The following is a 16,527-nucleotide window of genomic DNA, read 5'->3' as shown; positions in this document are numbered from 1 at the left end:
AAATGTCACTACTAATTATTACATTGTAATAGATGGTTGTTATCTAAATGAACAGGAACAGATGTCATTATCTCCTGTTTGTTGTTATGTACCCCACTAGCTGCCCAGAATCGCTTTGCCAAGTTCCTGCTCAGCTGCCTGAAGTGCTGCTTCTGGTGCCTGGAGAAATTCATCAAGTTCCTCAACAGAAACGCCTACATCATGGTGAGTTCATCAACCTAACTGTGCGAATGTACGTTCTTTGGGTGTTAAAGACTGTGTGAACTGTGTGAATTAAAGGCAATGTGAACTGTGTGAATTGAAGGCAGTGTGAACTGTATGAATTGAAGGCAGTGTGAACTGTGTGAATTGAAGGCAGTGTGAACTGTGTGAATTGAAGGCAGTGTGAACTGTGTGAATTGAAGACCGTGTGAACTGAGTGAATTGAAGGCAGTGTGAACTGTGTGAATTGAAGGCAATGTGAACTGTGTGAATTGAAGACAGTGTGAACTGTGTGAATTGAAGACAGTGTGAACTGTGTGAATTGAAGGCAGTGTGAACTGTGTGAATTGAAGGCAGTGTGAACTGTGTGAATTGAAGACAGTGTGAACTGAGTGAATTGAAGGCAGTGTGAACTGTGTGAATTGAAGGCAGTGTGAACTGTGTGAATTGAAGGCAGTGTGAACTGTGTGAATTGAAGGCAGTGTGAACTGTGTGAATTGAAGGCAGTGTGAACTGTGTGAATTGAAGACCGTGTGAACTGAGTGAATTGAAGGCAGTGTGAACTGTGTGAATTGAAGGCAGTGCGAACTGTGTGAATTGAAGACTGTGTGAACTGAGTGAATTGAAGGAAATGTGAACTGTGTGAATTGAAGACAGTGTGAACTGTGTGAATTGAAGACTGTGTGAACTGTGTGAATTGAAGACAGTGTGAACTGTGTGAATTGAAGACCGTGTGAACTGTGTGAATTGAAGACAGTGTGAACTGTGTGAATTGAAGACAGTGTGAACTGTGTGAATTGAAGACTGTGTGAATTGACACTGTATGTAACAACACATGTTTCCCCTAGGTGGCAATATATGGTAAAAGCTTCTGTACCTCAGCCAGAGATGCCTTCTTCCTCCTCATGAGAAATATAATCAGGTGAGTGTTGTTGACTACCCTTCGTAAACCCTCCATGAACCCTTCACATCTCCTTCTCAAACCCAAGTCTCTGGGACCTTTTCTGAAGAGCAATAGCATCTTTAACAACTCCACATCTCCATTCATATAGACAGTATTCATGTATCTCTTTGTGTTTCTGTCTCTTTTGATTCATTTCTCTGTTGGCTTCTCAGGGTGGCTGTCTTGGACAAGGTGACTGACTTCCTATTGTTTTTGGGGAAGCTCCTCATCGTTGGAATTGTGGGTAAGTGATCCTCAGAAACACAAGCAGAGAGACTTGATTGACACCTTGTACAGTTTCCCACCATCTGTGATACCTTTCAGTGAGCCCTCATATCCTAATAATATGCATCTCTTCTTCTCTTGCCAGGAATCTGTTCTTTCTTCTTCTTCTCTGGGAGGATTAAGGCTGTGGAGCAGACTGCCCCCTCTCTCAACTACTACTGGGTTCCCATTCTGGTGAGAGACAAGCCTGAATGAACTCTTATACTGTTACTTCAATCCATGTTTCTCAATGTTTTTTTGTGCTATGGATTGGTAAGCTAAAGGTCATACTTATTTATAGGATCCTTACATTAAAACTGGTCAACATTATCCCAGGGCCGGTCTACTGACTCAAGTCTGAGAAATACTGCCTTAGAGTGTCTAAGTGTTGTTTGTATTGATTCCAACACTGTGTGTGTGCCTGTTCCTCTCTTCCTAGACGGTGGTGGTGGGATCCTACCTGATTGCCCATGGATTCTTCAGTGTGTACGCTATGTGTGTGGACACACTCTTCCTCTGCTTCTGTGAGTAATATCCTATTTTATTGGTATACTCTTTAGTCACTCACACAACTTTCCAAATCTGAAATGCTCTTTTTACCTGAGATTCCTCTTTTGCCTGTCATGTTTCTGACTTTTCCTTCTCTTTGTCTCTTCCCTCCTTATTCCACACTTCACTATTTCTTATTCCACACGTTTTGCTTCTGTTCTTTTTTTCCACTAACCCGAACAAACATAACCCCATAATACTCATCAAACACACACACAACGAAGGTGAAGACCTGGAGAGAAACGACGGCTCTCCAGAAAGGCCGTACTTCATGTCTCCGGAGCTTCACGAGATTCTCTCCAAAACCAAAATGGCGGAGGAAGAGGAAAACAAAGATGGTACGGAACAGCGAGACGCTGACCCAAGTGAACCTACACTGATGGACGAAGTTCGCCTGGAGGAGGAAGTACCGCTGAAAGAACAAGATGGAGAGATACAACTGAAACGCCAAGATGTGTTCATGCAGGCCAACGAAGAGGAGCAACCTCTGAAGGAGAAGACCGAAGAGGCGGAAGTGGAAGAAACACAAGAGGAGAAATCTGAAGTGAAGGAGGAGGAGGAAGAGAAGGGACCAGAAAAGACGGGACCAGAAGAGGAGGAAGGAGTGGAAGAAAAGGGATCAAAGGAGGGCAAGCCTGGAGAGAAGGATCACCAGGCGACAGAACCTAAAAAGGAAGAGATAGAGGAAAAGAAACCTCAAGAGGCGGAGCCTAAAGACCATCCTTCTACACCCCAGGAGTAGTAGTTTACGTTGTCATGGAGACGTGAAGCTTGGTAAACCTCATAACTAGGTCAGGAAATGCTCCTGGCCCTCCTCATATAACATGTGCCGTATGGAGCCAGTATACACTACCTGTTACTAAATACGTAATATGTCATTCTATGCTAATATGTCATTCTATGCTAACGACTGTGTGATTTGAACCAGTTAAATGTATGACCAGCTTTTAAATGCAAGACTTTTCACAGTGCTAATGTATTGTATTCACACATAGGGTTGTTTTAACGTAAAGGTAGACGGTTTTAACAAGGTCCTGTGGTTGTAAAAGGCTGATCAAAAACCCAGTGCATCTCTGTAGCTTGAAAATATTATGTTTATTTATTGATTATTAATTTATTGTGTTGGTTTGGTTTTAGACAGTGATGTTTTTTTTATCGTGAGGATCTGTAGATCTGTGAGTGCTAAACCTGTGCCTGACTACTACAATTGTTATTATGAATATTTAATTGTCTTAATATCATGAAGTAATGAGTAATGAATGCACTATGAATTCACTATTACAATGTTTACAGTCAATCAAAACAAAACTTCAACTAACTGATACCAGCTGACACCAAATGGTAAATCCTTTGATATCCTTTGATATGAAAATGTGATTTCCAATGGAATCAATGTGTATGTACAGTATGTATTTATTAATAGGTATGCTTATTATGTCTTATTACATCTGTGTGTAATTATTTATTTTGCTTATTAAGTTCTGTATCAATTACATAGATGATCCCTCCAGCCAAGAACACGTTTTTGGACTCAATGTATTGTAGGGAAATTCCACAAACTACTTGCCTTGGAATTTCGGACTGGCTTAACTGCTGTGATTGTGTTGCTGTGACGCAATCGTTTTAACCTCTCAGATCTAGGTCGTATTAACCACAGGAGGTTGGTGGCACCTTAATTGGGGAGGACAGGCTCTTGGTAATGGCTGGAGCGGAATCAGTGGAATGGTATCAAATACATCAAACACATTGTTTCCATGTGTTTGATGCCATTCCATTTACTCCATTCCGGCCTCATTATTTTTGTTTTCCGTTGCGAAATGTTTTTAAACGTTTTCCGCTGCATGGCCTAATGAATACGACACTGCAAGCACTGTTCAATGTTTACTGACCCTATTTGCCTTTGTTTTCTTCTTTCTCTCGATCTGTCTCTCTTTCTCTCTCTCTCTTCTCCCTATCTCTGTGCTGCATGGTGTTTCAGTAACATTGCCTTTGAGTGCTTTATCAAAACTAACCTTGCAACCTTCTGTCAATGTTTTCTATCTGTTTCTGTCAGTGTGTGTCACATTGTAACCATGTTAGCTGATGTAGTATTTCACTTATATATGATACATTCCACTCAGTTTGTTTCTGTTGGATGCAGCTGTTGATTAAAGTTTGTTGTATGGATCAATATATAGCTTTTTTTTTGCATGTAAATGACAAATGTAATCATATTGAATGACGATAGGACAGTGGGAGAATGACACAATGGTGAGTTTCTATTCACTTTGGGACAGTTTCCCAGATACAGACTTAATAAGTTTAGTCCTGGACTATACAAGCACTTTCATCAACGCATGCTTTTCAGTACAGGATTAAGTTTAGACTGTGTCTGGGTAACCTTTATGTTGTTAGGAATAGGATGCTGTTTTACCTGAAGAGATGTTGAGTTTGACAATGGTTGCTTCTCTTATTGTTGTCTCATCAATCCATTGATTTTCCAGTGGAAGACCTGGAACGCAATGACGGAACTGCAGAGAGACCCTACTTCATGTCTCAGAACCTTCTCACCATTCTGAAGAAGTCCAACGAGAATCAAGCCAAGACTGTAGACTAGCTGTTGGTGTGTGCGTGCGTACATGTGAGGAGAACAGAGAAAGATGAGGTCAAGCCGCCTTGCCTGCGCAGTGTGCTGTGTGTGTCGAATGTGCCTTAAGATCACGATACTGTATGGCTACAGAAGGATGCCATCGTCACAAACGTAGTCAACATATTCCGTTGTGTTTCCCACAGAAGGTGTCTATGACAGAGCTTATAATATTTGTTTTTTTTAAAGATGTAAATCTGTTCTTGTTTTATTATCATTTTTGTTGTTGCTTTTGTTGTGCCTTTTGTTTGGCTAGGCTGTTTTACTTTGGCTAGGCTGTTTTACTTTGGCTAGGCTGTTTTACTTTGGCTAGGCCGTTTTACTTTGGCTAGGCTGTTTTACTTTGGCTAGGCTGTTTTACTTTGGCTAGGCTGTTTTACTTTGGCTAGGCTGTTTTACTTTGGCTAGGCTGTTTTACTTTGGCTAGGCTGTTTTACTTTGGCTAGGCTGTTTTACTTTGGCTAGGCTGTTTTACTTTGGCTAGGCCGTTTTACTTTGGCTAGGCCGTTTTACTTTGGCTAGGCCGTTTTACTTTGGCTAGGCCGTTTTACTTTGGCTAGGCTGTTTTACTTTGGCTAGGCTGTTTTACTTTGGCTAGGCTGTTTTACTTTGGCTAGGCTGTTTTACTTTGGCTAGGCCGTTTTACTTTGGCTAGGCTGTTTTACTTTGGCTAGGCTGTTTTACTTTGGCTAGGCTGTTTTACTTTGGCTAGGCCGTTTTACTTTGGCTAGGCCGTTTTACTTTGGCTAGGCCGTTTTACTTTCTGCAGTCCTCTTGAAACTCTCTTTGAACATACAAAACTTTGTTACCTTTTTGGGGTTTTGTGGCTGACTGTATAATGTGTTCAATTTGAACACATGTTTTACATGAGAATTCTCAAATTTTTGTCAGTTTTCTCAAATGTATAATGAATTACATAGATTTTCTCACATTTCTTTTACAAAAATGTTTTGCTTAAATGCTAAATAATTTTTGCATCAGGTTTGTTAATAATATTATTTTTCACTATTGCTGCTGTTGATCTTTGTATAATGGCTGCATATTGCAGTGTACATTTACTGTAACTTACCAAAGTAAAGAAAACATGTTCTAATGCAGTATTAGTTTTGGGACTGAAGGTTTGTTAAGGAGTCCATGGGCCAGTGAAAAATGTAGTCCACCTTGGGGTGGTAAAGGTTTAATAGTCTCATCTTATTCCCCCCATTCCTATGAACAAATAGATATGATGCTAATTGAAAATGACTGTATCAAACAACAATAGAACATTCCATTGGGTGGATCTCATCGTAAAAACATGGTATTTGGTACATTTTTGCCATCTCTTCAAAATGATTTACCTAGACTGACTCATCGTTGAAACGACACTGTTATAAATAGCGGAACTAGATATTTCTGTACTTCCCATTCTGTCTTGATATACCCCAAAATGCATACATTTATGACCTTTGACCCCCGAAAGATTGGACCATAGAGATGTCATTACCATTCCAGTTTTTTCATACCTTAATATGTTGTATTATGAAGTGAATAACATAGAAAATTCCATTTGTTTGAAAAGATTGTTCCCAGATAATACAACATTATTTCATACCATCAATCCTGTGGCACCAACTAACCACAAAGAGGTCAAAACATAAAATGCACACATTTACCTACCTCAGAATCATGGGTATCATACCAACATGTAACCTAAATGAAAATCCTCATTAGACTTTGCCACCCCAAAGTAGACAAATATGTGAAATTTGGCCTGCTGGCCCATGGACTATTTACTTAACCTCAAATGCAAGCTTTTGTATATTTCATTTTCAAGAGAAGGATTGTGTTAAACGTGTGTTTTTGGAGCAGGATGTGTTGTAAATAATAAAGTTTTTTTTTTACTGCTACATACTAACTTATTATTTAAAGTTATTGTATCTAGAAAAATACCTAATTAAAGTGAGCTGAAGTCAAGTCGGTGGTGCTTTGTGGTTTGCTCTCCAGGTTCGTGTTCGGTCTCCAGCCTCGACCTGATAGGAAAGTCAGTGTACATGTTGCTAGGCAACGAGAGGCCATCCGAACGACGATGTTTTCACGGGAATTCCGCTCATATAGGGACACAACTACCTAAAAGTGCGTCAGTTTGCATCTAATGCTAGCTAGCTACTTCTAAAGTCGACTATTAGTTTGTGATTAGTGCACACTGACAATGCCGTTCAGCGCCGAGGCCATTAAGCCGCCCCTTCATGACCAAATAACAGAACTGCAGAGGAAAATTCAACTTCTTGGTAGGTTAAGACTTGCAGCAGGCTAGCTAGGACCGGTAACTTATGCTTGTTAACTAGCTAGGCCTAGTTGTGTGTGTAAACGCCATGTTGAATAGCAAATTCAGACTTTGCATTCGCGCTATCTTGCTAACATTATTACTAAAGATTCTTCGCCAACGTTACCTCCATCTGTGAGGTTAATTACAGGTTAATTTACTCTCGCTGAAAAATGTATGGCCACATGAAGCTATGATGAAAGATAGAACGTTAACTACTAGCTACTTTGTTGCAATCATTTTGCAAGGCCAGGTGATGTGTAGGCTATGTTGCCAGCAAAATGGGCTTAGCTAGAAATAGTAAAATGCCTGTTGAGATATTTAGCCTACCTTTCTAGCCATTAACACCCCCTGAGTAATGGAGAACAGTTTGGGACACAAACATATAAATGGCATTCAACTTTTTATGTAACAGCTAGTTCCCTGTTTCTTTGAATAAGACTAAGAGAAGGCCAAAAGTCAGTCAGAGGATGCTGAAATAACGAAACTGTGAATTCGCCCAACAGAGGGCGACAGAAGTGCATACTATGAAATGTCTCAGTCAAGCATCAAGAAAAACAGGAATTCTATCCTTCAGCTGAGGCAGGAGAACAAGAGACTACACAAGAAGTTGGCTAGCGCTCTTGCTGTAAGTAAAACCGGTTATTCTATCAAAAACGTTTTGGTTTCAATGCTCAGCTTGTTTTTCCCTGTTAGAGTTTTGGAGTGCAGGGTCATATTCAATAGTGCACATCGTAACAAAACATTTTGGAACTGAAAATGAAAAGGAGCCTTTATTATTGGAATAGTTGAGGTAGTCCTTCCCTTTCTCTCTTCCAGGGGGACGAGCAGGTGATAAAGGAGGCCTTCCAAAGCCGAGGCATGGAGAAAGCTGCCTTCAGAAACATGTCAGGGAAGGTGGGGACATCGCAAACACATAGCTATGTTAGTTTGATGTATGTGTTTTTATGTATTATTGACTATCATCTGTAATGCAAATTGCCCATTGGGGATAATCAAGATGATCTACTTTGCATCCTGGTAAGCAGGCTGCTCTCAAGGCGCTGGACCAGAAGGTGTGTGACAAGATGAAGAAGCTGAACGCTCTAAAGCACACCACCCAGACGTACCGTCGTCGCCTGGAGGACCTACAGACACTGTACCAGAGTATGAAGCTAGAGAACAGGGGACCAGAGAGAGACACGGAGAGACACAGCGAGGAGGCCAAGGTACTATATAGAGACAAACAGTGCAGCATAGGATGCGACTGGAATGGAACCCTATTCTCTATGTAGTGCATGACCGACCGACTGACTGACTGATTGATTAACTGACAGACACACACACACAAAATAGGGAATATAGTGGTATGAATATAGTGGAGGTGACTGATGTGTTGCCCTTGGTCCACAGAGTGAAGGAGAGGCGGCTGAGGAGCATCCCCAAAAGGTTACGCTCTTTCCTTCCACGCTGCCTCACCCCTCTGATTCTAGCCAGTCTTATCAACAATCAGAAACTTTTCAAACACTTAGCATGCCCATCTCAGGATAAATCAACCGTCTATAAGTGTGTGTGTGTGTGTGTGTGTGTGTTTTCCAGAACTTGCGGGTGCTGGAGAATCGTCTGGAGAAAGCCCAGCTGAAGTGCCAGGAGGCTGAACACATCATGAGAGGCTATCTGAAACTAAAGGCCCACCTACAGGTTAGTCCTAGCCTGGTCCCAGGTCTCTTTGTGCTGTTTCGCCAGCTCGTCCCACATTTAACTTTATGCATCCAAACCATGCCTACACACCCTCTCCAATGTGCTCTTTGGGTAGTTGAATCCTTTTTCACGACCTACTCTAATTTCCTAACGGATGATAAACTACTCTACCTCGCTTTGTCCTGTGGCTAAGTCGTGGGTTCAATTCCCGCTGGGGCTACCCATACGGAAACGTATGCACTCATTGACGTAAGTAGCTTTGGAGAAAGGCGTGTGCTAATTGGCATATATTATAATTAGGAGGAGAGCCTGACCTTCCAGACCCAGCTGGATAAACTAGAGGCTGAGATCCTGCGACAGAGACAGGAGCTGAAGGACCTGCAGGTCCTGAACAGTGACGCACTCCTCTCCAAAGACACTGCCAAGGTGACCAGCACACATACACACTCCTCTCCAAAGACACTGCCAAGGTGACCAGCACACATACACACTCCTCTCCAAAGACACTGCCAAGGTGACCAGCACACATACACACTCCTCTCCAAAGACACTGCCAAGGTGACACTGCCAAGGTGACCAGCACACATACACACTCCTCTCCAAAGACACTGCCAAGGTGACCAGCACACATACACACTCCTCTCCAAAGACACTGCCAAGGTGACCAGCACACATACACACTCCTCTCCAAAGACACTGCCAAGGTGACCAGCACACATACACACTCCTCTCCAAAGACACTGCCAAGGTGACCAGCACACATACACACTCCTCTCCAAAGACACTGCCAAGGTGACCAGCACACATACACACTCCTCTCCAAAGACACTGCCAAGGTGACCAGCACACATACACACTCCTCTCCAAAGACACTGCCAAGGTGACCAGCACACATACACACTCCTCTCCAAAGACCAGATGCCAAGGTGACATTGCCAGCACACATACACACTCCTCTCCAAAGACACTGCCAAGGTGACCAGCACACATACACACTCCTCTCCAAAGACATTGCCAAGGTGACCAGCACACATACACACACTCCAAGGTCTCCAAAGACAATGCCAAGGTGACCAGCACACATACACACTCCTCTCTAAAGACACTGCCAAGGTGACCAGCACACATACACACTCCTCTCTAAAGACACTGCCAAGGTGACCAGCACACATACACACTCCTCTCCAAAGACACTGCCAAGGTGACCAGCACACATACACACTCCTCTCCAAAGACACTGCCAAGGTGACCAGCACACATACACACTCCTCTCCAAAGACACTGCCAAGGTGACCAGCACACATGCACTGCCAAGGTGACCAGCACACATACACACTCCTCTCCAAAGACACTGCCAAGGTGACCAGCACACATACACACTCCTCTCCAAAGACACTGCCAAGGTGACCAGCACACATACACACTCCTCTCCAAAGACACTGCCAAGGTGACCAGCACACATACACACTCCTCTCCAAAGACACTGCCAAGGTGACCAGCACACATACACACTCCTCTCCAAAGACACTGCCAAGGTGACCAGCACACATAAAGACACACCAGCACACATCTCCAAAGACACTGCCAAGGTGACCAGCATACACACTCCTCTCCAAAGACACTGCCAAGGTGACCAGCACACATACACACTCCTCTCCAAAGACACTGCCAAGGTGACCAGCACACATACACACTCCTCTCCAAAGACATCCTCTCCAAAGACATTGCCAAGGTGACCAGCACACATACACACTCCTCTCCAAAGACACTGCCAAGGTGACCAGCACACATACACACTCCTCTCCAAAGACATTGCCAAGGTGACCAGCACACATAAACACTCCTCTCTAAAGACACTGCCAAGGTGACCAGCACACATACACACTCCTCTCCAAAGTGACCAGCACACATACACACTCCTCTCCAAAGACACTGCCAAGGTGACCAGCACACATACACACTCCTCTCCAAAGACATTGCCAAGGTGACCAGCACACATACACAAAGACACTCCTCTCTAAAGACACTGCCAAGGTGACCAGCACACATACACACTCCTCTCCAAAGACACTGCCAAGGTGACCAGCACACATACACACTCCTCTCCAAAGACACATGCCAAGGTGACCAGCACACATACACACTCCTCTCCAAAGACACTGCCAAGGTGACCAGCACACATACACACTCCTCTCCAAAGACACTGCCAAGGTGACCAGCACACATACACACTCCTCTCCAAAGACACTGCCAAGGTGACCAGCACACATACACACCTCTCTCCAAAGACACTGCCAAGGTGCCAAGGTGACCAGCACACATACACACTCCTCTCTAAAGACACTGCCAAGGTGACCAGCACACATACACACTCCTCTCCAAAGACACTGCCAAGGTGACCAGCATGGGTATTATTATTGTAACTGAGGACTGTCCCGTACCTCTCCCCCTCATGCATCACGTTACAGTCATTGATGTGTCCATCTTGTAAAGTCCAGCTGTCTGAGTTTACAGCTATTTGTTGTGAGTTGAATGCTTTTCTTTGCTGTTTGTACGATAAACAGTAGTTAATTGACTCTCTCGGTCTCTTTCTCTTTCTCTCTCTCAGGCAGAGCTGCAGCGTCAAGAAGAACAGATGTATAGGGAGAGGAAGGACAGAGAGTGTATCCTCACCCGTTACAAGAAAGAGGCAGAGGACCGTAAGGCTCAGGCTGAGAGAGTGGAGAGAAGGGTTGGTCCCCACCACTTTACACCTACATCCACAGAATAACAATGACAAGAAGGGATTTTCCTATTCAAGTCAACGTTCCATGATGGCTGGACCGGCTGCCATATAGGGTGTACCCAGGGCCGTTTCTAGCATTTCGGGGGCCCTATGCGAGATTTGGTTGGGGGCTTCCCCCACCTAGCGGGCAAAACATTTCAGTGGCCACCCTCTTGGAAAATTGTCAAGTTAATGATCTGCAATTCTACATGTTTTTCCATGGGGCAGAGAGAACATTTAGCCGTTTTAAAACATATGTGATTCTACTAATTTTGGCCCTTGGGCAGGTGCCTTGCGTGCCCGGTCAGTAATTCAGCCAGGAATACAACAAGGTTTAGATAGCAACTGACCTAACAATCTTTAACATGTTAGCTGACATGGATAATTGAGTGACTGTCAGTGACTGACATAACAAGAGAAAAACTGCTGATACACAACCACATTTCAAAATCGCACCTTGTGTGTTCTACTATTGTAACTAACAGTAAGCTAAGACCCCGACTGATTTCCTAAAACAAATCTAAATAAATGTTGTTTTCATGGTGGGGGGTGTTCGCAGGACCCCAAGAGTCCGCTTATATCGCTTATGCCTAGAGACGGCACTGGGTGTACCCATATCAAGGAATATAACATGAGGTGCTGTGTCCATTCTATTTAGCTATATATCTACACTTCTTACATATCACTTAGTCTACAGAGTAAATGTCCTGACGTCTGCCCCCCTTCCCTCCAGGCCCAGCGGGCAGCCATGCAGCCTGACGAGCTGAGTAGCGACGCCCAGCGCAGTGCCACCGGGCTGGGGGAGGAGGAGAGGGCCATCTCCACCTTCGAAGAGGCCTTCAGACGCATCAAGGAGGCCACGGGGGTCACTGACACACGGGTACGGAGAGGAGGTCATTTTATAGGATTCTTTCGCTTTGTGTGTCTTTGTATGCAAGTGTGTGCGTGGTACATGTGTGTTAGTTTGTCTATGCACCTACTGTATCCATGTGTGTGTATGCAAGTGTTGTGTGTTTTTCAGTTATTTGTGTGTGTGTGTGTGTGTGTGTGTGTGTATTAATCTATATCTGTGTGTGTGTATTTATCTATATCTGTATGTGTATGTGTGTGTGTATTAATCTATATCTGTATGTATGTGTGTGTGTGTATTAATCTATATCTGTGTGTATGTGTGTGTGTATTAATCTATATCTGTATGTATGTGTGTGTGTGTATTAATCTATATCTGTGTGTGTGTGTGTGTGTGTGTGTGTGTGTGTGTGTGTGTGTGTGTGTGTGTGTGTGTGTGTGTATTAATCTATGTGTGTGTGTGTGTGTGTGTGTGTGTGTGTGTGTGTGTGTGTGTGTGTGTGTGTGTGTGTGTGTGTGTGTGTGTTGATCCATCTCCGTGTCCCTATGCAGGAGGTGGTGGAGAGGTTCATCTCCCAGGGAGACACCCAGCAGCACCTGGAGGATCTGAAGAAGGAGAACCAGAGAACCCTGGTACAGCTGAAGGAGGACAGGGACCGTCTGCAGGAACACTTCCAGGACATCAAGTACTCCGGGGAGACCAAGCTCTCCAGGTCAGTGGGCAGGGGTTAGAGGTCAAGGGTTAGGGATTACACAGCAAATGTAGCAGACCAGAGAAGTTGTAAGCGGATGCTGACACCTTCAATGGAAGGTATTATTTATTAAAACAATGACCCTCAGAACAGATCCTTGAAGATTGTAAATTGTGGGAGAACTTGTGAGAGAAGACTTGTGGTGGTACAGAAGTTGGTCTGAAAGGTTCCCTTCCTAGTGTTGAGTTGAGTGTGTCTGTAAAGTCATTCTGATGGATATTTCTTACTGTCTTCTACAGTGGTCAGCAGATGCTGGAGGACTGTAAGCGCCACCTGCAGGCGGAGCAGGGGAGCCGCGACGCCGCCAAGGAGCGTCTGGACTGGCTGACCCGTACCCTGAACACGGTCCGGGCCGGAGTGGAACACCTATCTGACAAACTGCAGCACATCAAGCTGGTACAGAGAAGACCCCATTAACAATATAATGTGCACTGACCTGAGACCTGTCAGATTCTTTAGATCAAGTTGAAACCTCGTAAATAAATGTGAAGGTGCTCAGAAACATTACGTCAATTGTGTCCTCAAACACCTCCCCTCCTCCAGGGTGAGCGACCGGAGCCCCAGCTGCCCCCCGGCTCAGAGGAGTACGTGGTGGAACTGCTGTCCCAGTCAGAGCAGAAGCTGCTGTTATTGCAGGAGGAGCTCCAGGGGAAGGACCTGGCCGCCGTCATGAAGGAGATGGAGGAAGAGGAGGTGAGGAGGAGGAGGAGAGGTGGGGGTAGGGCGAGGGAGAGGGGAAGGACATGGCTGCCATCATGAAGGGGATGGAGGAGAGGATCAGAGATAGGACTCTTCCTTATTCGTTAACTGACTGTTGTTGCCATAGAAACTGAATGAATGGAAAAGCCCCTTAGACCAGGGCAATTTGACAGTACACATGTGTAAACTCATTATTTTTTTCGGTGGTTGCTGCTCCCAACAGTGAATGTGGTATTGTAGAGACAGACAGGTGTTTCAGACAGTACATGGAGCATCTCCTCAAATAGGTCCTGCCAGGGTAAAGCTTTGTGACCTGAAACCATCTTCTTATTTTCCGTCCATTCGCTACTGTAACTCCAAGGTTTTTGCCAGCCACGCCAGGCAGACTAGATGCTACATACAGACCATGTTCTTTAATCTGTGCACTGGTGCTTGAATAGCTTATCTGTTCCTGGATGGAAATACGGCCATTAGGTGTTTGATCTGGATTATTAACGAGTCACAGCCAGCCGGCCACCTTGAAGTCACCCCCTGGTGTGTGTTTGAGAACACTGTGTTCAGGAGTCAGAGGGTACGGGTTGTTCAGGAGTCAGAGGGTGCGGGTAGTGGTACACCGTTAGCTCTTGTGATGTAGCAATGTCTGTCTGTGATTCTCTAATGACGTTGGCTTTGACTGCTCTCAAGTTGTTTGCCTTTACATTTTTAAGGCATAAGCCCTGGTCCCAGATCTTTGTGCTTTACAGCCAACTCCTAAGGTTGAATAAACAGATCTTCTTGACTAACATGTTCCCTTTGACATCTTATTATGATGAGAACAACTGTCTCTCTGTGTCTGTGGTTTTGTGTCTGTCAGTTCCATGCCAGCATCGAGGGGAAGCTGCCCCATTGCAACACCCGCATCAAGCTGCCTGAGGCTCAGAGACAGGACCCATATGATGGTGAGATGGGATAAGACGCATAATTACACACCCACAGACACACAGACACACTCTATCTCGCGATCCCTCTCCCTTTTCCCTCTCTTTCAGAAGAGGAGGAGAGCGGGGACGATGAGGGTGACATTATCACCAGGGCAATACTGAAGCACCAGTCTCAGCTCATCATCGACTCCAAGACTAAGAGGAAGACCAGGACCAAGAAGAAAAAGGGCAAGCTCTGATCCTAGATCAGTTAGGCTGGCTAGAGGTCACAAGAGCCATAGAAATATAATTGCTAGAATGGGGAGTTTGTGTTTAGTGTGAGGTCATAGGTCATATTTGTGCCCTGGATTGAGTGAAAATACTTTTGCTTAGATGGCATAGGGGACTTGAGTGAAATCTTACTCCTCACATATAATTATTCAGTTAGCTAAATAATTATATTCCTTATTAACTAATGGAATGCACAGTAAATGTATATTGGGATGATACTGTAGCTAGGGGAACGTTGTGGTGGCAGATCATATAGTACCTTGATTTTATCACAAAGCAGTTCAACAGAAAATAATTTCCCACTTGCACCACTGATTTGTAGATTATAACATTGTAATCAAAATAGGAATGAAAATCAATAAAAAGCTTGATTTGAAGATTTACTCAGTTACTCAAGGTAAGATTGCTCTAATGCAGGGGTGTCAAACACACAGCCCATGGTATGTTTTTTGTTGTTGTATAATATATATATTTTTTAATCTGCATTGAAATGGCTTAAATATTGAAACTGTGTAGGAATCAGGGCTTGACATTAACCTTTTTAGCTTTTGGACAAGTAGGACAGATTTTTTACTTGTTTACCAAAGTCACTTGTCCCCCCCAAAAAAGGTCTGTATCACAAGCCAAAAGGGTGAGTGAAAATGAGTGAAGTACACATATCCGTGGGAATTAGGGGTGTTAAGGGTACAGCATCACCCCCTAATAAATCACTTTATTAATAAATTAGTGATTAAATTAGTGTACTAGGCCTTTATTACTCCTCTTTGATTACTGCTGTATGATTACTCCTGTATGATTACTCCTGTATGATTACTGCTGTATGATTACTGATGTATGATTACTGCTGTATGATTACTCCTGTATGATTACTCCTGTATGATTACTCTTTGATTACTCCTGTATGATTACTGCTGTATGATTACTGCTGTATGATTACTCCTGTATGATTACTGCTGTATGATTACTGTTGTATGATTACTCTTTGATTACTCCTGTATGATTACTGCTGTATGATTACTGCTGTATGATTACTCCTGTATGATTACTGCTGTATGATTACTGCTGTATGATTACTGCTGTATGATTACTCCTGTATGATTACTTCTGTATGATTACTTCTGTATGATTACTGCTGTATGATTACTGCTGTATGATTACTCTTTGATTACTCCTGTATGATTACTCCTGTATGATTACTGCTGTATGATTACTGCTGTATGATTACACCTGTATGATTACTGCTGTATGATTACTGCTGTATGATTACTCCTGTATGATTACTGCTGTATGATTACTGTTGTATGATTACTGCTGTATGATTACTCCTGTATGATTACTGCTGTATGATTACTCCTGTATGATTACTGCTGTATGATTACTCCTGTATGATTACTGCTGTATGATTACTCCTGTATGATTACTGTTGTATGATTACTGCTGTATGATTACTCCTGTATGATTACTGCTGTATGATTACTTTACTCCTGTATGATTACTGCTGTATGATTACTGCTGTTATGATTACTGCTGTATGATTACTCCTGTATGATTACTGCTGTATGATTACTCTGTATGATTACTCCTGTATGATTACTCCTGTATGATTACTCCTGTATGATTACTGTGTGATTATGATTACTGCTGTATGATTACTCCTGTATGATTACTGTTGTATGATTACTCCTGTATGATTACTCCTGTATGATTA

The 16,527-nt window shown here is 43.4% G+C and overlaps 2 protein-coding genes across 5 annotated transcripts in view; both read left to right on the top strand.

The window, feature by feature from the left end:
- Positions 1-6,469, top strand: part of slc44a2 (solute carrier family 44 member 2 (CTL2 blood group)) — a 28,376-nt gene extending 21,907 nt beyond the window's left edge. For 2 of the 4 annotated variants that reach the window (XM_064962413.1, XM_064962418.1), the window contains exons 15-20: positions 101-204; positions 1,050-1,123; positions 1,318-1,388; positions 1,515-1,603; positions 1,848-1,932; positions 4,441-6,469. In XM_064962413.1, coding sequence (XP_064818485.1) covers positions 101-204; positions 1,050-1,123; positions 1,318-1,388; positions 1,515-1,603; positions 1,848-1,932; positions 4,441-4,553 — 536 coding nt within the window. In that variant the 3' untranslated portion in view covers positions 4,554-6,469. Of the gene's footprint in view, positions 1-100; positions 205-1,049; positions 1,124-1,317; positions 1,389-1,514; positions 1,604-1,847; positions 1,933-2,181; positions 4,128-4,440 lie in introns of those variants that run through there. The other 2 variants (XM_064962401.1, XM_064962406.1) reach the window with 1 other exon arrangement.
- A 158-nt stretch (positions 6,470-6,627) lies between these two features.
- Positions 6,628-15,985, top strand: odad3 (outer dynein arm docking complex subunit 3). The gene is made up of 14 exons (XM_064954581.1): positions 6,628-6,850; positions 7,392-7,513; positions 7,705-7,782; positions 7,914-8,093; positions 8,278-8,313; positions 8,464-8,565; positions 8,866-8,991; positions 11,174-11,296; positions 12,063-12,209; positions 12,731-12,891; positions 13,170-13,326; positions 13,474-13,623; positions 14,483-14,567; positions 14,658-15,985. Exons 1-14 carry the CDS (start codon positions 6,772-6,774, stop codon positions 14,786-14,788), a joined length of 1,677 nt encoding a protein of 558 aa, XP_064810653.1. The 5' UTR covers positions 6,628-6,771; the 3' UTR covers positions 14,789-15,985.
- Positions 15,986-16,527: the final 542 nt, after the last annotated feature.

The sequence above is a fragment of the Oncorhynchus masou genome, chromosome 5, assembly GCF_036934945.1.
Source record: "Oncorhynchus masou masou isolate Uvic2021 chromosome 5, UVic_Omas_1.1, whole genome shotgun sequence".
In the NCBI taxonomy this organism is placed as follows: domain Eukaryota; kingdom Metazoa; phylum Chordata; class Actinopteri; order Salmoniformes; family Salmonidae; genus Oncorhynchus; species Oncorhynchus masou.
Note: the sequence above shows the minus strand (reverse complement) of the source record. Positions and strands in the feature narration are given on the sequence as shown.